General features: G+C 40.9%; 1 protein-coding gene across 1 annotated transcript in view; it reads left to right on the top strand.

The window, feature by feature from the left end:
• USP26 (ubiquitin specific peptidase 26) overlaps positions 1–18426 on the top strand; it is a 115558-nt gene extending 97132 nt beyond the window's left edge. The window contains exons 11-12 of the mRNA XM_049704541.1: positions 15437–17656; positions 17744–18426. Of these exons, the coding sequence (XP_049560498.1) occupies positions 15646–17656; positions 17744–18408 (2676 nt within the window). The 5' untranslated portion in view covers positions 15437–15645 and the 3' untranslated portion in view covers positions 18409–18426. The remainder of the gene's footprint in view (positions 1–15436; positions 17657–17743) is intronic.
• The last annotated feature ends 3086 nt before the right edge of the window (positions 18427–21512 follow it).

The raw sequence follows: 21512 nt of genomic DNA, 5'->3' as shown, positions 1-21512 counted from the left end.
GAAACCTCAGGCTTTTTTTTTTTTCATTTCAAATATTCATGAGCATGTGTCTGTTGCAAATTTCAAATGCATTCTTTTAAGGGTGTCATTAGTACCTGAGCTTCCTAACTAGCTACTGTACTTCAGGAAGATCTTTGAAACTGGAGTTTCAGCCATCTGTATGTAAGCAGCAGCCATCTCTGTGATTGTCTTCTAGAACCGTAACAGATGCCTTATCTGATAAATAACACCCATAATTTTATTGTCAACATTGCAATTCAGTGACAGTACCTAAGCACCAGTTATTCTGTGGGCTAGGTTGAATGGGCTAATAGAATGTGGGACTAGGATTTCAAGGGTAAGATTTGATATGATTATTTACATTGTATCATTAGGCATTACACCAAATAATTTATCCAAGTGGATGGTATTCAATTTTCAAGTCACTCAGATTTTGAGTGACTGATAAATTAAGAGAATGGAGTTCATTATCGGCAGTGAGAAGAAAAAAGTGCATCAGAAGCTTGGAAAAGAACAGAGTCTTAAAACCAGCTAAGCCCATAATGCATTCCAGTGAATTGTTAAGATGCTATTATTATGTTAAGAAGTTCTCTGCTTTTCTATGCAGGTCTCTGAGAGTATTTTCTGTTGGCCATTAAGACAGAGCAAGGCAAACCAGACAGCAGTTGTGACTTGAATGCTCAGTGCTGTAAAACTGTTATGTGAATCCATTTTCAGTTTAGGTATGGAAGATGATGGTCCCTCAGTGCTGTTCGCATCATTAAAACTCAGGAGGGAAAATGTAAAGTGAGTGGAAAAGAGGAAGGTGGAAAAAATTAAGTGGAGTTGTGAGACCGATGACACTCCCACCCGGTCAGCCGCATCTACAGTTAAAGAAGTCAGTGCTGTCTAGAGGACTCAGTCACTTCTTTCAGGTCTCTGGAAGGCTGTCAACCTCTTGCCTGTGTATCAGAAGCATAACACCTGGAACGGACTTTTAACTCTGTGCACTAGAAAACAGAAATCAGAATAAGGCAGAAGTTCTTGGAGTTTATCCAGGAGAGTTTAGTTACTGAAATGATGAATATCCTCATTACGCCAACTCTCTCCTCCAACCCAACACAACTCCTTGTACTTTAGATCTTTGTATTGTTCCTCATCCCCAGAACATGTCCCCCTTCCTTGCACATAATAAGTAGACTGGAAGGGAAGAGACTCTGCACTTAGGTTAGTACTTAGGTAGGAACTTTGGGTTCTAGTCTTGGCTCAGACACTTAAAACCTCTCTGACCTGAATGTCCTTATCTGACAAACTTTGCTGTGAAGGTAAGGATCTTTTATATCTCATCAGCACCAAGAGTTCTTAAGTCTGGGCATTTACCAGCCTCAGAGAGGTTCCTGCTCTGTGGCCCATTGGCATGTAGAGGGACGTGGGATTTACTTACATCTAGAAAAGAGCATTGACCTGGCTTCTGAATTTTCACATTAAAAGATTAATCCTAGTTTCTCTACTTGTCTCAAGTACAAATCTGTTTTCTATCAGTAGTAGAAAATATTAGCGCTCTACATTTTTTCTATGCATATTTTTATAAAGACAAGAGCTCATACTACATTCATGGTTAATATCCTCCTTTCTTAACATATCCATGGCATGGGCTTCTTATAGTGACCATATATCCTGAACCAAGTAATGTACACATAGTATATTAGTGGAGTCACTTTCAATGAAGGAGTCAGAAAGAAAAGCAATTCAAAGTAGCTTTTAAGCAAGAAAGGAATGGCATGTTACTAAGAAATCCTATGGTGGCCCTTAGTTTCACATATAGTATTAGTATTCGCTTTCATTCTATGTCTCAGTGCTGCTTTCCCTTGTCCCCTAAGTCTTGGCTCTTACCTGACACAAAGAGGCCCTATCCATGTGGTAAGAGGAGACAATTATCAGTGCTCCCCCTTGTCTACCTTGTAAGAAGAGATATATTTAGACTCTGTGGGATCCGATTGTCCCCACATGGCTCATGTACATCACCTGCACCAATCTTGGTGGACAGAGGTCATGGGTCACCATGATGGGCAGGCGATGCTCTGATTGCTGGCTAACTGACAAAATCAACAGCTGTTCACTACATTCTATTTCTAGTCTGCTAAGCACTCACCCTCACTGAAATGTACACAACCATCTCCCTCCTTTTCCTAGTAATCTTTGCACAAACAACCTCCTGGCTGGAATCACAAACACACTCCAACTGAAAATAACAAAAAGACAATCAAGCTGATGTTTCCAGGGATATCTGTGGAGGGGCTTCTTTTTGCAATCGTGAAATTCATTTTGTGAAGTCTTTAACAGGAATAAAAATCAAATTTTACATATTTCTCACCTTTTTGGTAGTCACAGACACATTCCCTCTTCTGCATTTAAAAATCAAGTAAGGGACTTCCCTCGTGGCATAGTGGTTGAGAATCTGCCTGCCAACGCAGGGAACACGGGTTTGAGCCCTGGTCCGGGAAGATCCCACGTGCTGTGGGGCAACTGGGCCCATGCTCCACAACTACTGAGCCTGTGCTCTAGAGCCTGCGAGCCACAGCTACTGGGCCCATGCACCTGGAGCCCGTGCTCCGCAACAAGAGAAGCCACTGCAATGAGAGGCCGGAGCACCGCAACGAAGAGTGGCCCCTGCTCACCGCAACTAGAGAAAACCCACGCACAGCAACGAAGACTCAACACATCCAAAAATAAATTTAAAAAAATTCAAAAAAAAAAAAAGAAACTGGTTTCTTAAAAAAAAAAAAAAGTCAAGTAATTCTGAAGCCTTGTAAACATTTGGACCCCCTGTGTTCAGTTGGTCACAGATATGGCATCAGATGCCATTCCCACCCAGGTGTGCTGTCTTAGCTCCTCAAATGGATAACCAATTGTCTACTTCAGTCTCTCTTGAACTCAGACCCCACTGTCATAAATCATTTTTTCATTCTCCATCTCGGGGACCACACCTTGGAGTCCCTAAATTCCATATCCTAGTGACTCTTAGCACCAAGCTCTCCATCCAAAGGGGCTATTAACTGTTCTTGCTTCATGTTTTCCCACTGCCTTATGCTTGTTAATGTGGAACACTCATTTCTACAATTTCAGCTCTCTATATTTTACCACTCCGCTATTGACTGCCAAAATCCCATCTATTTCATACTAAAAGTGAACATGAATGTGGAATAGAGACTTAAACAGAGTGTCAGGAAACTGTTCACTGGAACTAATTCTACCGTCTTAAATAAGTAGGAATATAATTATTTTAATTATTTTTCACATAGCTATATCTTGGGTTGTCAAAATTTCTATTTAAGGCTTCTTTTCAACGTGAATATGGAATTAATGATTAAAACTCAGTGTCATTTAGGCATGTTTGACTGCATGTAACAAAACGTTTGACTGCATGTAATCCCACCTACAGGGTCACATCACAGAAAGTGTGTTGGTAATAAATTCACGCCTTGTGTAATAGCTCCGGATCATTAAGGATCGATGCTCTTACAGTCTTTCATATTACTCTGCCATCCTGAACTTGTTAGCTTTCCAAATCAATTAATCTAACACGACTTTTCCTTTCCCAACCTTTGGACATAAGCCTCACGGTATTCCATGTCCAGGGCTTTTAACTGCAAGTAACAAAACAGAACTACAGTAGCTTAAATAAATACGATGGTTATTGAGTGGCTCAATGGCATCTTCAAGGAACCATGTTCTTAAGAAATCTTTTCACTCTTCATTTCTGGTTGTATTTCATCTTCATACTTGTTGTCTCCTGGAACTAACAAGGCTTCTACTGCAGCTTTCATCTTCATACTGTTGTTTCATGAGATAGGAAGCCTTCCTTATTCTAGCTGTCAAATTTGTATTCAGTTGGTAAAAAGGGAAAGTGTGAATGTTGAATGGCAAAATAGGTCTTTCCAGGCATCTCTCTTTTTTATCAGGTACACAAACTCAGTAGACGCCTGCTACTGTCTATTGACAACTGTGTCAAATGTCCTCAACAGTCTGGAAGGCGGATTAGAAAGCCACATGGAAATAAATATCATGATAGAATTTCCAGAACTGGCAAGGTATTAAGCTATGCCTACAGTCACCTTATCTGTGCTGTCCCATATGGTAGCTAATAGCTGCCTGTAGCTATTTCAGCTTAAGTACAATTAAAATTTCAGGACCTCAGTATTATTAGCCACATTCAAATGTTCAATAGCCACATGTGGCTGGTGGCTGCCATACTAGACAGGACAGATATAGTACATCTCTACCTCCGCAGAAAGTTCTGTTGCCTAGTGCTGTACTAGATGAAATAGGGTCAGTGAAGGGATAGTTAGTTCCCAGTTCTCAGAGTTGGTTCGTAGCGAAGCAGAGACCAGACACCTGGTCTCCTAATGTTCAGATCAGTATTCTTTTAAGTAGACAGCACGGCTTTCTGTACATTTCTGTCATTCTGCTTAATATTGCTTCGCATTTTCAAGAAATTATACCTATATTTTGTTGTCCTTCTGTGCTCTAGTGTGTATATGAGTGGTTGAAAATGCTGACATGGGTACTCTGCAGTGTTTTCATTCATCATTCATGGAGCCACTTAACATTTCAGTATAGCAAGGGCCTAAATGACTATAAGGAAGTCGGTTGAGAGTAGGTGAGAATTGCGGTGACGTTGAAGAAATCTGTTTTGGCTTTAATTCTGTTTTACTTTCTGTGATGGCTAAAATGCATTGCCCCTTTAATAAACCAGATGGTAAAATCTCATGTTTCTGAGGCTTAAAGAAATGAACGAGGAGTAGCTAGAGGCATACCCTTTAAAAAACTTTTTAGATCCTCAGCCTAGAGAAGGGCTAGGATGGAAGAGAAAAGTACAGAAGCTAAGATGTTGTAAGAGTAATAAGGAGAAGGTAGGCTACTATCAGCTAGATTCTATGTAATAGCTAGATATAAATGGAAGCATCTGGTTTAAAGCATGTGTAAATAGCCATGGGTGATAGAGGGGAACAAAAGAAAAGGCATTAGTTAGAAAAATAGGGAATATTAGAAATAATTAAGAAATAAGAGGGCATCCCTGGTGGCGCAGTGGTTAAGAATCCGCCTGCCAATGCAGGGGACACGGGTTCGAGCCCTGGTCCAGGAAGATCCCACATGCCACGGAGTAACTAAGCCCGTGCGCCCCAACTACTGAGCCTGCGCTCTAGAGCCTGTGAGCCACAACTACTGAGCCCGCGTGCCACAACTACTGAGGCCCACGCACCTAGAGCCCATGCTCCACAACAAGAGAAGCCACTGCAATGAGAAGCTCACGCACTGCAATGAAGAGTAGCCCCCGCTCGCCGCAACTAGAGAAAGCCCGTGTGCAGCAACGAAGACCCAACTCAGCCAAAAATAAATAAATAAATAAATTTTTTTTTTAAAAGAAAGAAACAAATAAGAGTGGCCATGTATTTGAATTTCTTTTTTTTTGTCATTATTTATTTAACTGGGCTATTCAACACATAGTCAATGGAAAATATTAAACTGAGTGTTTTATTATTTATCTAAAAGTATATGAACACATTATCTGGTTTATTGCTGTCATTCTTGATTTCTTAATATAAATTAAGTTGGTTTGTGCTGCCTCAATTATCCATCATTAATCACATTGCAGCTATAGCCAGGGGTGAAAGTTAGCATCTCAGGAAGAGTAAACATCCCCCTCTGGTAGCAGGCCTTCATTTCTAAACCCCTTTTTATAACGAAAAAACCATAACACCGAAAATCAAATACCTGGCAGTAGCCCACCCTATCGCATGAGTTAGGACATGTCCAGCATTCTTGAACATCAGCCTCATTGTTTTCATACCAAAGAAATCCAACTTTTCACGTAACTCATTCCCCGGGTTCATTCAGTCTCTGGGCATGTTTTTCAAGCCTTCAGTAAGGAAGTAAGTAACCAGCATAAGGTTGGGAAGATATTGATTACTTCTAGATATGTACTTTCTTTGTTTTCACATATCCAGAAGATGTAAATGGAAATCCTTACTGTGTCTTGGGAAAATGCCACACAGGTAATCCGTGGAGAATCTGAGTTCAGGTCTTAGCTATGAGGTTGTGTGCTTTGACAGCATGTACACTGATATTTAAAGAATATAATGGAATTTGTGCTCTTGAGCAAGTCATTTACCCACAGGCTTATTTTCCTCATTTGGAAATGGGGAGTTTGGAGAAGGTTTTGTGGTACAAATGTTATGATACTGTATGGGAAAAATCCCTGCCCCTCAGAGTCTGGAAATCATTAAATATGTCACCCTGTCAGCACAAATGAAAAAATGCACTGGAAATTGCTGAAAACTACTGCAGTACAAAATGCCCAGTACAACTCATGGTCTCTTTCTATGAGAAAATTGCAAGTTCCCAAGGGAATTCTAATGAATTCTGACCTTCCTCAGGAGGCACTGAGTAAATCAATGTGTTATTGATCAACCTGCTGTCATAAATCTATTTTTATTTCCTTCTTTGAGTCTCCACACTTATATAGTGAGTGGCACATCCAGCAGGAGCCTGCAGTTATCCAGCAGCTCCTCTGAGAAGTTAGCAGAGGTGCTTCCCCAAGTTCCAAAGGTGTTCTGCTTGTCGAGCAGAAGCAAGTCGGCTGTAAGGAAAAGAAAGCAGCTCTGTCACTGTAGGGTTGCTCTAGAGTATGTGGGCTTTATCATATGTACTCTCACATGTCCAGTAAAAGGCATGGAAAAGTAAAACCCATAAAGGTGTAATTATGAAAATAAGGATATTTTAACAGTCAAATCCAAATCTGTTTCAATGGTTTCAAAGTCAACCCCAAAGTAAGAACTCTTTTTACAGTACAGTTACCCTATGCTAGCCAAATCCAAACCAACCCATCATTTCACCCTGTGAATTAATTACTTGATTCGACATTTATCAACTGGGCATGTTGAAATCTGGCTCCCCAAAATATCACTGAAACAACCTGTTGCCAAGAAAAAGCTAGCTGAGTTTATTGCTTACCACTGTAAGGGAGAAAGCCATACTGACAGGGTCTAATGGTGTTTTAGGTTAGGAAAGGAAAGGCTGGGATATTGAGACGTTGAAGTCTGTCCTAACTGTAGGGGAGCTCGATTATGATTGGGTAAAAATCATGATACAGTGGTTTAGAATAGGTGGGCATGGCACAACAGGGCTTTGGAGGCAAGAGGTTCAAAAAGTCTAAGGCTATAAACTGTCAGTCAGTGCTTTCTATTGAAGAGTTGTGGAATGAACAGTAAAGCTGTTTGCAACTTGTATCTTCCTGGGCAAAGTCTTTTTGAATAGTAAGGTCATACTGATGAAAATAGTGGAATAGTAGACTCATGGTAATGTAGATAGTAAGCTATATGGGGTACATGCTTTTGGTTCTCAGCACCTATGTACTGGGGGAGTACACGTGCCCTGCCTGCCATCAGGTGCTTATGTATTTTAAAGTTCACAGAGATAAGACGCAAGAGTTGAGGGAAGAGGAATACCACTAGGTTGGGAGAATGATGGACAAATTCACGAGGGAGGTAACGTTTGAGCTATGTATGCCTTGATTGTTGGTTATGAGTTTAGAATGTTTGAGTGGTAACCTAGAGTTTCATGCTAAAGGCTATACTACTGCTTGGCTAGTCATGTCTTCCTTTTTCTTTAAGGGTTCATTCAGGGCAAGTAAAGACTTACCCATTTTGTCATAGTCCTGTGGATGGAAAATGAAAGCAGAGTCATTGGGTGAAGTTCAGCACCCCCTGCCCCCCGCTTTTTAATTGGAGTAGAGTTGATTTACAATGTTGTGTTAGTTTCAGGTGTACAGCATAGTGATTCAGTTACACATTTTGAAGGTTTCTAGGCCCTCTGAAGCAAGGTGGCAGGTTTTCTTGTCTGTGCTTTTTTATAAATGAACTCATATTTTGGGGCAGAGCTTCTTTACTTTGAGGATGTCCTCCGTTAGCACCACATAAACATCACTGAAGTATCAGTAGGGAAAGAAGGAATGAGGTGGTTTGTTGGACTCTAGGGATGCTGTTCAAGGATGCAAGTCCAGAGAAGCTGCTCATTTTCTCATTTGAGCTTTGTGAGTTCCTTTTCCTTCCAGGATGACTGAGCTGAGAGCAGAGCTCTGTTTTTTCAAACAATAGGTTAGAGACCCTGGAAGCGGGAGCATTGACTTTGATTTTTTTTTAAGAGTTCTCTGTCTCTCTCATACACACACACACACGCGCGCGCGCGCACACACACACACACACGCACACACACACACACACACGCTTTTGTTAATGGCAGCAAAGAGGAAAAAAAGCTGGTATGCAGAATGAGGGACCGCTTAAGTAGGGAGATGAATGAGAATCAGTTTTTTAGGGGTTAGAGGTATGATTTAGCTTTTGGGAATTCATTCCTAAGGATATTTCCAGACAAGTTAAAATAAAACAATGAACAAATGAAGGCAACTGCATTTCTCCTGTTCAGGGAACTGATCCTTCAGATAAGACAAATTGGTGTTTTGAAGGTATTATAAGGGATTTTAATTCCAGCACTTGTGGCATTTAATACATTTTTGAGTTCGTTTTCCCCAAAAGGGCTTTGTAAATTTCCCTCAGAGCTCTTACTAGGCCTGACTGTGTCATGTGTATCCTTAACTAAGCTGAAGATGTGTTGAATTGCTGCCCTCCTTACCTTGGAAAGAAAAATGCTATAGCTCCCCCTTGTGTCATGTGAGGCCAAAAACATCCTGCTTGATCCACATCAGCAGAATCCACTCCACTAAGTATCCTAAAAGTATTTCCTCAAAGCTTTTTGGGGATGGGACTTTGCCATTTGTTGTACAGGAAAGAACTAGGGAACCCAGCTAATCTTTTTTGATTTCTCCCCTCATTTCCTACTTTCCTGCAGTGTATCCAAGAGAATCTTTCCTGGAGGATCACCTTTTTCTGGCAGACAGTTTGTTTGGGATGATTTTCCTCATGAGGTTGTAGTCCAGTTATCTGCCACTTAATACATCGAATCTTGTACAGTTTCTTGTCCAAATAGAGCAAGTGGAACTTACTTTCACTGCAGCCTCCTCTTGCCCCGTCACAGGGGCCACTTCATTCTGTATCCTGACTTCTCAGCTTGAGTCAGGCACTGGTTTCTTTGCCGTTCCACCTCCAGAGTAAACATGTCAAGTTTTCCCAAGTCTCTCATACTCTAGCATATGAGTTTGGACTTAAACATTCTGGCTGCTTAATAAGTATGCAGTCAGGATATGAGATGCAGTCACACATCTCTTTTGGAAACAATTCCACAATCTTAATTCCTATTCCACACTTGACTTCCATGTGGGAGTAGGGGAAATGCCACAGCACTCCCTATTAATGACTTTCCTCACTTCAAATAACATTTGATAACCATAGATATTCTTCACAGGTGTAGCAATTCTTATATAATGTGGTTCTTTCTACTGATTTTGCACCTTTGCAGATATCGCAGAAGAAGAGGGAAAGTCATTTTATAGGTCATTTTAAAAATTATATAAGTTAAATATACTGATTGTTTAAAAGATTTACACAGTTTTGCAATTATATCTATAGGACAAAGCCATAATAGAATTGCTTCATTAAAGTGTGTGTGCATTTGAAATTTGATAGATGGTAGTGTTCACCTGTCCAGTCTCCTGTCTCATTTAACCTGGTCTCTTCATGTCATAGTCAGTTTGATGTTCTAATAACAGTTCCAGCCCATTTAATTGTACCCCCTTCCTGCCCTGCCAGCCCTCATTTTAAAACTTTGGACACTGTTTTCTTAAGGAAAGTTAGAAGTCTTTGATCCCAACCCTTAAAGGACTCCTACTTTTCCAACTTTATGATTTCCCTTAGGAGAGAAAGTTTCACTCCACACTGACTGAAAACAAACTCATGTTCTCCAACATCTATTAACTTTGTTGTCGGTTCATATGAAGCAGCAATGCAAGGTAGCGTAGGCTAAGAGACAGTCTTTAAAAAGTGAATGCTTTGTGAATTCTGAGGCAGGAAAAATCAGGTCTGGCAATCATTCTGAATGAAGTGAGACTTGGACTAGGTCTTAAAAGGAAGAGTAGAACTAAGACAAAAATTGGGAGATTATTTGGGAACTTCAGGCAGAAAAGCAATGCTGTAAGAAGCTGAGATGGCAAAAAACACATGGACTCTTATGTAACACTAACTGAATTTGACTTAATAGGTTTTCCTCGTGCTGCCATGTTGTGGTGTATTTGTCTTACAACCTATCTGAGGTCAGGAGGACTTTATCACTTCATCTTTGGATCTTGTCCATAGTCGATGTCCATAGTTGACTCGTTATCAACAAATATTTTGGTTAGTTAAGTAAATAAGGAAATGAATGTGATACTTAGCAGAAAGGGCTATAAAATAGTAGGAGAGTTACAATAGGAGTAAAGGAATTAATTTCCAGAAAGCCTCATTTATCATAGTTTCAATGTAACAAGTATGCACTTTCTCATGAAAGAGCTTTCTTTCTTAATGAAATCATATTTAACTTCTGGAAAATAACCTGCATTCTGTTTTCCTAATCAACTATGTCATTAATAATACTAACATAATCATTTTAAAAGAATGAAAAGCAACAACAACAAAAAAGCTCCGCCAACTCTGTCTCTGAGAAAAGGTTCAAAGCTTGACTAGTTCATGGGAACAATTTGCTAGTCTAGAGATTTCTTCCCATTTTGGTCCAGGCCTCCTATGGAGAGATTTATGTGCAGTGCATGTCAAGAGGCAAAATAATGGTATTTCTCTGCTATACAATGACTCGGACATTTGCTGAGTGCAGAAATGCACCTTTAAACAGAGAAAGAAGCAGAATCTGCCCTGATCCAATCATTTTGAAAAGCCATGCACACAGAAGCTGGGGCCAAACATAATGACAGGATTTAATTGCTAATGCCCTAGAGGGAACGCGCCTCTTGATGTGTTGACCTTTAACCCAGACTTGGGAGGGTGAAAAAAGAGAGGGGATGGTTTTCCCCTCCCCCTTCCCCTCCCCCATCTGATCATGCCTGCCTCTAACCCTGTCCACATACTCTTTAACATTCATCTCTCCAGCCCCATTCCCATTAGTTACTTCCAGCTTTGGGGCCGGGGGAGAATGAACAGAAGAACCAAAAAGAAGGTGGGAGGAGATTAGGAGAAGGAAGCCTACAAGCTGTCAACAGCTGCTTAGAAGCAGGGGGCAGAAGTACAGCTACAGAAATGGGAGCTGAACCCCGGGTCCCCTGATGCTTCTACCCCACCCCCAGTATTTCCTGAGATTTAGGCCTTTCTGTGTTTCTGTTCTCCACCCCCATTTCACCCTTTCTGGTCTATATTTATAATCACTCCCTTCTGACACCTTCACCTCCCTTTTCCCTCTTACTTGGCTATTTATGAATGGCAAAATCTTCAGCAAAGTTAAATTCAAGGCTCTGCCTATTACACATCTGCACCATGGCAGCTGGGCAGCTGAGTATAGCTGGAGAAGAAGACAAGCATGCTGATTGGTTTCGCTGTAAATTCATGGTCACTAGCCTTAAGTGGACCCTTTGTGCTGCTCAGCAAGGTTACTAGTCCATTCATTCTCCTGGTTGGTTGGTTTACAAAATGTCCACACCTTCTTTCTCTTGAAATTTCTTCACTGTTTTCCAGCCAAGCTGGTCTGCTTTCTGTTTCTAACGTGTCAAGCACACTCCCACCTGAGGGCCTTGTTATTTATTCTGCCTCCTGCCTGGAGCACCCTGCATCTAAGTGTTTGCTTCCTCACTTCCTTCAAGACATCCTTATCAGTCAGGCCTTCCCAGGCCACTCTATGTAAGGCAGCAAGCACATCCCCGTCAGCACTGGCACACCCTGTTCCCTTAACTTGATGTTTTCTTTGGCAGTTACCACCATCTGGTATTCTATATATTTTATGTTTGTATATTATTATCCCCCTGCTAGAATGAAAGTTTTATGAAAGCTTGGGATTTTTAAAAATTCTTTTTATTCTTCTATAGCTAGTGCTTAATACAATGCTTGCTAGTATGCCATACAAGTTTGTTTCAAGAATGAATGGATAATGAATGCTTGTTGGGTTTTGAGAATCCCCTCTTCCCATTTGCCAAAACCAGCATATTCATAACAATATTTTTTGTATGGTAACCATAGTTTCCAAGCCCAGATTCAATACATGTCATCTAATTGGTGGGGAAAATACCTTTCATTTTGCTCTGTCTTGGGAAATTCGGTGTGCTTATTAAGTATATTCTACTTAGAATCATAGTCTCATAGCATGGAGTCCTCAAAAGAAGCTTAGATGATCGTTTTCCAGTTAGTTTAATGGCCCTGATAGCATATTTGGCTTATCCAAGGTCACTAAACTATGTTTAGTTTAAAATAAGTGTGAGTTGAAGTTGTTGGGTTTTTCAGAGCTCTTGCCTGGCCTTTGTGGAGATACCCAGAAATTATTGGAAACCTCTATGGTAATTATCTGGCCCCGTCTTTTCTACTTAGTGCATACAGCGGCTAGCATATCACCTCATGGGTCCTTCATCATTTCTATCCAGTGAGGCTTGCTTGAATAACTGAGCAGGATTTCTCACCATATGCTAGGTTTATCTTTGTTCTCTCACTTCAAATGTTTTCAAACTTAAGAAGCTGTAAAATAACATGATAATTAAAGCTCATCACTTGTACCAAACCACCTTCTATACCTTCACCCCCACCTATTCAGGGAAATAAACACATACTTGAGTTTATATAGGTAATTACAGTTGTAATCAGATGTCAGTGGAAGAGATCTGACATAGAGATGTTACTTTCTCATAGTCACTGAGCCTAAAGGGCCTTCTGGGTTTATTCACCTGCCTCCAGGCTGTAACTACTTCCAGATTTTCTCCTTTTGTAATGAATGCTTTGGGAATGAGAAATGCATATTCAAATTTGAAAGGTGTATTCTCATTGGTTTTCAGGTTTTTCTAATTCTTGAAATAATGAAAGCATGAATGGTGGAAATATAGGATCCAGAGGGTAAATAAAAGGCTCACAAGTACTCATTAAATTATCTTACTAAAGAATTAATAACCTGGGTTTCTGGGTTCTCAAGTTTGTAGGCATGCTTTCCAAGGGCCAATTTCTTGTTTTCCCTGCAAAAGATGAGGTTAAGCCTCATCATTTTGCAGAATTGTGGGTACGGCTTGAGAAATCTCAGTCCAGGAGACCCTCTCTTTTACAAAACACTGCTCCCACCCTGAGTATGTGTCAAGCTCCAGAAAATGGCAGTGAAAGGATATTTTCCCAGATTCTTCCACTGGAAGCAAGGCCCTTTTCAATTGTGGTGTTTACACAGTGACATTTAGAGTCTAAATTGTTTAGGTACAGTGAGTGTTCACATCCTTTTGTCCCTGAGAGCACTGACCACAATACCTGGCACGGAGCAGACACTCAGGAAATCATAATCAGCATAGGGCAGATGCTCAGCAAATACTCAGTGACCAAGAAGATCAATGTAAAGTGAATTAGTAAATTAACAACAAAGCAGACATTTCTACCAGGAGTATTTTTACCTTATGGCCAGCTTCTTGACACCATAGGTCATGCCTCCAAATCTGATACAAGTAGTGCAACTTTATGAGTTTCTGGCTATACTTTGAGATCAGCAGCTAGCCCAGTGTATTGTGCTAGTAGGTGATCAATCAAACTTACTGGACTGAGTTTGTGGGTAAAATGAGAGAAAAGTACCTTGGCTTTCATAACTTTTGAATGCAGTTGTCATCCATATGTTTTGAATCTGGTGTAGGCTACATAGAATAGTCACAAAGTTCTCTCCAGTGGAGTTTGAGAGAACAGATACATTTTAGTTTAAAATCTTCACAAAAAGCTAACAATCAAAGGAAGCCCTAAAAGCCTTTGAGTGATGAGGCAGAATCAAGAAAGGGGATTTAAGCTTAAAATGTGCCAGGAAGTGAGCAGTGGTTAGACTGCTCAACTGTGCATCAGCAATATGGTTCTTAATCTTCACTGCCCATATGATCAGTGGGTTCAAAGAAGTCTCCTTAATTCTGGAATGAAATGTAAGCAGGTTGAACTGGGAAGAAGGTATAACAAATAGGGCCATTGTTTTGGAAACACTTGTCTCTTAACTGTGTTTTTGAAAGCAGAGAGTGGAAATGCCATGAGGGTCTAGATTATTTCAGCTATCATTAGAAAGAATGGACAACAATTTTTGATAAATACAGATCAGCTGGGATCACAGAATTTTTTTTTTTTTTTTTTGATCACAGAATTTTTAAATGCAGACTAGAAGTTGTTCTGGGGTTGTATAGGTTCTCTCAAGTGGTTGAAATAGGAGCAATTAAGACTTTTTTTGTGGAGAGGAAATAAACTCTTACATAGCATCTATAGTAGGAGAGTGAACTATAAATAATCCAGACACTCGAGTTTGCTGTGGTGCTTGAAAGTTTTTAGGGCCTCGTTTCCACTATGATAAATATGATCATTCTCTCACTTGGACGTATATGCACTTTTTTTTTTATGTGGATGGGTGCAATCCCTACTTTACTGAACGTAGGTTGATAGATAAAATACTTGATAAAACAAAAATCTCATTAATGTATGCTCCACCAGTTTTGAGGTTTTGATAATTTGGATAGGGATTGAGCAGAAGTTTCATTTAGTATTATTCATAAAGACAGGGTTTGCTGAGCAAGTTAATAACATAGACAAGATTCAGGAAGAATATTTAACTATGCAGGAGAAAAAACTTCCAATCAATTCTTGGACATATGCTTTCTCACATAAACATTTGTAGTGCTAAGTGTTAAGCTATTCATTAATTCAGATTGGTTCACTACAGAGTTATTCAGAAATTTTAAATTTTGAGTGATTAAGTACACCTGATCCTTCCCGGCTGGCTTTGAGTACAGGGAGCTAGCTCAGGTTATGTGGACCCTGTGGCCAGAGCTGGAGTTAGCCAATTCTTCGATACCTGCTTTAAGCAGTGGTAGTTAGGCCCTCACCCCACATGGGGCAGAATGTGTGGACTTATTACCCTGGTGCCACATGAAAGAAAGGAACATAACAGGATTTGGAAGGAGGTAGATTGAGCTCTCCATCTGTTATTGGGTTGAGGGCTGCATAGGGCCTCTCACTTTCTTATTCACTTATTGTGCTTGCCTCGTGGGGTCATTCTATGACAGGAGGATTAGCATATTTTATATATATATATATATATATATATATATATACACACATACGCTTGAGACACTGTTCATTGTGCTCTTCAGCTGTGTACTGAAAGTCTTCCAAGTGTTTAACGATTTCAGTTGAAGTGTGGAAATTAATCAGAATGGAGTCTAGTATTGCAGTGGAAAGAAGATTTAGTGTATGGGAGTAGAGTTTGAGTTCTATCCAGGCATTTCTCTGATAGCTTAAATAATTTTTCTTGATTTTCTTTACAGTAGCGGTCTTGCTTCGGGAATCAAGACTCTGCCTTCATTCAACCGTGGACAGTTCTCGAAGCATATTGGTTTTATCACTAAGATCATTCTACATAGAGAACTAAAGAACTATTTCTTTGGTGTTGTCTCCAGAGGCGAATTAGCCAACAAATTGAAACTTTAAGATTGTTGATAATTCAGGATAAGTGAATTTTATTTGTAAAGAAATCATGGCTGCTGTAATTGTACGTGGTTTGGTCCGAATAGGCAGCAAGAAAACTAAGGTGTCCAAAGTGAGAGAAGCATGCATTGAAATAGTGGAAAGAGAGAGGAATGTTATATTGGTTGTCTATTTCAATACTGGAGCATACGCAAGTTTTCAGCTAAGTAATAATATTGAAGACATCGACCTTAGACCCTCTGGAGAAGACCAAAATTATCTGCATTTACGTTTACAGACTAATGACTTATTGATTATTGAAAAATTATCCTCCGGAGATGCCGAAAATTTGAAGAAGTTCCTGGATAGAGTCCATCCTCAACCACCCGTAAGACCTGATAGGGATGGGAGTATCTTTGCCAGTACAACAACACAGAAGGCAGGTGGCAAAACTGCATCTCACAAAATACGTAAGACGTCAAGTAGTCAGTCATTTGAGAAAGAAAGAAATGAAACACCTGATGATAAGGAGATGCCTTTGTGTGCATCAGAATTGTCAACATTTACCTGTGAAGAGTTATTAGAAAAGGAATATGGGAAGAGGAGGCCATCATCTGGCTCAGAGATGAATAAGATTTTCCTGCAAGAGGATACCTGTTCGGAAGGAACGGTATCAAAGATGTACCCCTTGAGATATGTAAGCCGCAAACAGAGAGAATTAATATTAAAAGGGTTAAAACAGAATAAGGAATTTGAACTTGGACCTTCGTTCAAGATCGATTTTAGTGGAAAACATTACCTAGATGTCAGTGATCTTCTCCAAAGAGTGTCTGAGAAAATATATTTAGCATTTCTGTCAGAGTTGAAGTACGGTGAGGATGACCCAGAGTGGGGCAAACTCCAGATGATCTTTGACTTTTACTCAGAGAAACTATATCAAGGCTTCCCCAACTTGGGAAACACCTGTTACATGAATGCAGTTTTACAGTCCTTACTTTCGATTCCATCATTTGCTAATGATTTACTCAATCAGGACTTCTTACAGGGTGAAACTCCCCTTGATGCCCTTAGCATACGCTTGGTGCAGCTGCTTGTTTTGAAAGATATTTATAACATAAAAATCAAGGAGAAGTTACTTGTGAATTTTAAAAACACCATTTCAGCAGTTGCAGAGATATTCTCTGACAACGCGCAGAATGATGCGTATGAGTTTTTAGGTCATTGTTTAGATCAGATTAAACAAAACATGAGAAAATTAAACACAATTCGGAAGATTAAGATTGAATCTGAGGAAGGAAATTCACCTCAGCAGGTTTCTGCTGGTAGTGCTGACACCAAGGTGCTTGTTTGCCCTGTCGCCAGTAATTTTGATTTCGAGTTGCTGCGCTCAACTAGTTGCAAATCCTGTGGGCAAATTGTCCTTAAGGCAGAGGCAAACAATTCACTTTCGGTCAGTCTTTCCCAGAGAGAAAAAGCACGTCCCTTGTCTATTCAATCTAGTTTTGATCTTTTCTTTGAAGCAGAAGAGCTTGAGTATAAATGTGAGACGTGTAAGCACAGGAGTTCTGTTGCAGTGCATAAATTCAGTAGGCTACCCAGGGTCCTTATTGTGCATCTGAAACGCTATAAATTTAGTGAGTCTGGGTCCTTAAGGAAGGATGACCAAAAAGTCATTATTTCCAAATACTTAAAGTTATCTTCCCATTGCAATGAAACTACCAAACCACCGCTTCCCTTAAGCAAGAATGCACCTCTTACTGATTTCCAAGTCTTAGAACTCTTTAAGAAGATGAACTCTGAAGCCATCAGTTCATCGACAGCTTCAACAAAGCAGACCTCAGAATCCAAGGATTCTTTGGCTCCACACATTAGATCAGAAAAAGAGTCTGAACCACAAACATGCCAGACTCTTCATAAAGCTTCAAGCTTCAAGCAGCAGCAAGGAGACCTGGGAGAAGATTCTAAACTAAATATAATAGAGTCCACATTGGTAAACTTAAGACATAGAGCAGCCATTGCAAGAGAGCTATTAGCAGTAGGCTTAATGAGGAATCTGGAAGACAGCTCCCTTTCTCTGAAAGGTACACCCACCAGCAGCCCAGATACATATCACAAAGTGGCTAAAAGTCGAAAAGGAAATAAATACAAGAGAACCAATATATCTGCAGATTTTGAGAGCATGCCTGAGACCACCGAAGAATTTTGTAAAGGTAAAAAACCCAGAATTTCAGAAGAATCTTACCAAGTGCCTGAAGAGACCGAGCAGTGTGGAGGGATAAGACTCTTTGAACAAGACCTTGGTCTTCTATTGATTCGGAGCCTTTCAGGCCCCGATGCCCAGTGGCACACAGATAAATGCAGACCTACGCAATTAAATTTCCAGGGAACCAAGGTGAGTTCCCGAGGTGTCTTGGGTTCCAATAAATATTCTGGAAGAAAGGGCTCTTCAGATGTGGCGAAGACAAAATCTTCAGCCAGGAAACCAAAAATAGAAGCCGAGATGAGAGAAAGTCATGACTATCGGCTCATTGGTATTATCAGCCATATTGGAAAGACGCCTAACACCGGACACTATGTCAGCGATGCCTACAACTTTGACAGGCAAGTGTGGTTCTCTTACAGTGATCTAAACGTATCAAGTACCCAAGAGGCCCCAGTGCAGGAGGCTAGGCTTCAAACCGGGTACATCTTCTTTTACATGCACAATGAGATCTTTGAAGAGCTGTTGGGAAGGAAAGAGAACTCCCAGCCTCATAGCACAAAGGAAGCAGTAGTCAAAGTAGACCCAGAAGTAGTAAAAGAAGTAGCCTCCGACTCACATACATCTCCTTAACATCTTTGACTATCACTTGGAAGGAAAACTTTGAACTCTAGCTAAACATGAAGAGGCAGTTAGCATCTACAACCAAAGTTAAGCAGAAACACTTACTTAGAAATAAATAAATTACTTACTTACTTAGTATAATAAATAAATAATTACTTACTTAGAAATAAATCTCTGTTCTAACCCTGATACAAAAACCTCAACCCCACAGTTCCAGCTGATAAAAATTCATCTCTCCTACTAGACCAGAACTGTGCTTTCCACATTCTAATGCTGTGGACTTTAAGTGTGGTCCTCAAACCAGTACCATAAGGAACATGGAAGGACTCGTGAGAAATGCAATTTCTTGATTCCACCATGGACCCACTGATTCAGAAACTCTGGGGAGGGAGGCTGCAAACTGATGGAGAAACACTTTTGTAGTGAGTAAAGTATCTTGGTGCTGTTGTATGTTTCAGTTGTTTATGTTTTGTAAAGAGGTTTCATTGCATTTTTTGTTTCTTATATTCATGTATGCTTTTCCTTCGTATACTTATTATGATCAAAACAGGCACACACAATTATTCTTCTGATGAGCATACTCAGTGATTTGATGGGAAAAAATAGTTTCTGAAGTCCTGGCAAAACAAATGAAAAAACCACTTGCTGAGCCCCTGGCAATGAGACAATAGTTGCTGGGGTCTTGGCAATAAATACTAAATGAAACTGGTAGTTTATGAATCCTCCTGGGCGTACATAGATGAGACTGAACACCATATCAAGTCTCCAAATTGTTTGCTAAATTCCTTCTTTTCCTCAATGCCAAAGGAGCTATATACCATCAAGTTTAAACCTTGAGGATAGGGAAGTTGACTTGCCTTCAAGAAACTGAACACCTTTTCCTGTTTGCTAACAAACAGTTCTTGGTGATCTAAGCCCACCATGCCATTTTGGTCTTATCAGAGGGGCACTTGCATTGCCTAAAAGGAACATTGATTACCAGAACTTCATCTGAAGCCTTGGACAATCTTCACTCAACATTATAAGACTAATTCCAAATTTGTTTACATAACTGTAACTTACAGTATGGTGGCCTTATTCCCTGAATTAATAAACAATGAATGCTTTAAAGTGTACTTGTAGGATTTGAAAGTCTTGTTACTGATTTGATACAATGTCAAAAAACTTGCGCCTGGATATGATCTGATTCTGGTTAAAAGCCTGATGGATCCTGAGGTGGTCATATTCTGTAATTTATGTCATTCAGGGATTTAGTAATTCTGATATTAAGCTCGTGCCTTCTCTGTAATTTAGCCTTTTGCTGTCTTTGAGGCAGTGAGTCTGTAATGCCTTGTACCTTTGTTATTAATAAATGACTTGTACTAAGAGGATTTCTCACATCATATAAAAGGAATGAACGTTCAGTCCCACCTTTACCAAAATGGGCGTGTCCCCTTGTGTATGGGGTACAGTTTTAGTACAGCTGTATTAATCCAAGAGCTTGTTGATGCTCTTAATCCTGAATAGCCTTAAAGAGGTGAACGGGAATTCAGTGGTGTGGGAAAGTTTAAAAATGCCCTCTAGAGATAGGAGGGGGAAGATGGCGGAAGAGTAAGACGCAGAGATCACCTTCCTCCTCACAGATACACCAGAAATACATCTATACATGGAACAACTCCTACAGAACACCTACTGAACGCTAGCAGAAGACCTCAGACCTCCCCAAAGGCAAGAAACTCCCCACGTACCTGGGTAGACAAAAGAAAAAAGAATAAACAGAGACAAAAGGATAGGGACGGGACCTGCACCAGTGGGAGGGAGCTGTGAAGGAGGAAAGGTTTCCACACACTAGGAAGCCCCTTCATGGGCAGAGACTGCAGGTGGCGGAGGGGGAAAGCTTCGGAGCCGCGGAGAGGGAAAGCTTCAGCGCCGCGGAGGAGAGCACAGCAACAGGAGTGCGGAGGGCAAAGCGGGGAGATTCCCGCACAGAGGATCGGTGCCAACCGGCACTCACCAGCCCGAGAGGCTTGTCTGCTCACCCGCCGGGGTGGGCGGGGCTGGGAGCTGAGGCTCGGGATTCGGAGCTTAGATCCCAGGGAGAGGACTGGGGTTGGCTGTGTGAACACAGCCTAAAGGGGTTAGTGCACCACAGCTAGCCGGGAGGGAGTCCGGGAAAAGGTCTGGAGCTGCCAAAGAGGCAAGAGACGTTTTCTTCCCTCTTTGTTTCCTGGTGCGTGAGGAGAGGGGATTAAGAAGGCTGCTTAAAGGAGCTCCAGAGACAGGCGCGAGCCGCGGATAAAAGCGCGGACCCCAGAGACGGGCATGAGACGCTAAGGCTGCTGCTGCCGCCACCAAGAAGCCTGTGTGCGAGCACAGGTCACTATCCACACCCACTTCTGGGGAGCCTGTGCAGCCCGCCACTGCCAGGGTCCCGGGATCCAGGGACAACTTCCCCGGGAGAACGCATGGTGTGACTCAGGCTGGTGCAACGTCACGCCGGCCTCTGCCGCCACAGGCTCGCCCCGCACTCCGTACCCCTCCCTCCCCCTGGCCTGAGTGAGCCAGAGCCCCCGAATCAGCGGCTCCTTTTACCCAGTCCTGTCTGAGTGAAGAACAGATGCCCTCCTGTGACCTACATGCAGATGCGGGGCCAAATCCAAAGCTGAACCCCGGGAGCTGTGCAAACAAAGAGGAGGAAGGGAAAGCTCTCCCAGCAGCCTCAGGAGCAGCGGATTAACTCTCCACAATCACCGTGATGCACCCTGCATCTGTGGAATACCTGAAGAGACAGCGAATCAACCCAAATTGAGGAGGTGGACTTTGAGAGCAAGATTTATTATTTTTTCCCCCTTTCCTCTTTTTGTGAGTGTGTATGTGTATGCTCCTGTGTGAGATTTTGTCTGTATAGCTTTGCTTTCACCATTTGTCCTAGGGTTCTATCCATCCGTGTTTTTTTTTGTTTTCTTTAAAAAAATTATTTTTCGTAATAATTATTTTTTTATTTTAATAACTTTATTTTATTTTATCTTACTTTATTTTAATTTATCCTCTTCCTTCCTTCCTTCATTTCTTTCTTTCTTTCTTTCTTTCTTCCTTCCTTCCTTTCTTTCTTTCTTTCTTTCTTTCTTTCTTTC

The sequence above is a fragment of the Orcinus orca genome, chromosome X (assembly GCF_937001465.1).
Source record: "Orcinus orca chromosome X, mOrcOrc1.1, whole genome shotgun sequence".
NCBI classification, from domain to species: Eukaryota; Metazoa; Chordata; class Mammalia; order Artiodactyla; family Delphinidae; genus Orcinus; species Orcinus orca.
This window is presented reverse-complemented; position numbering and strand designations above follow the sequence as displayed.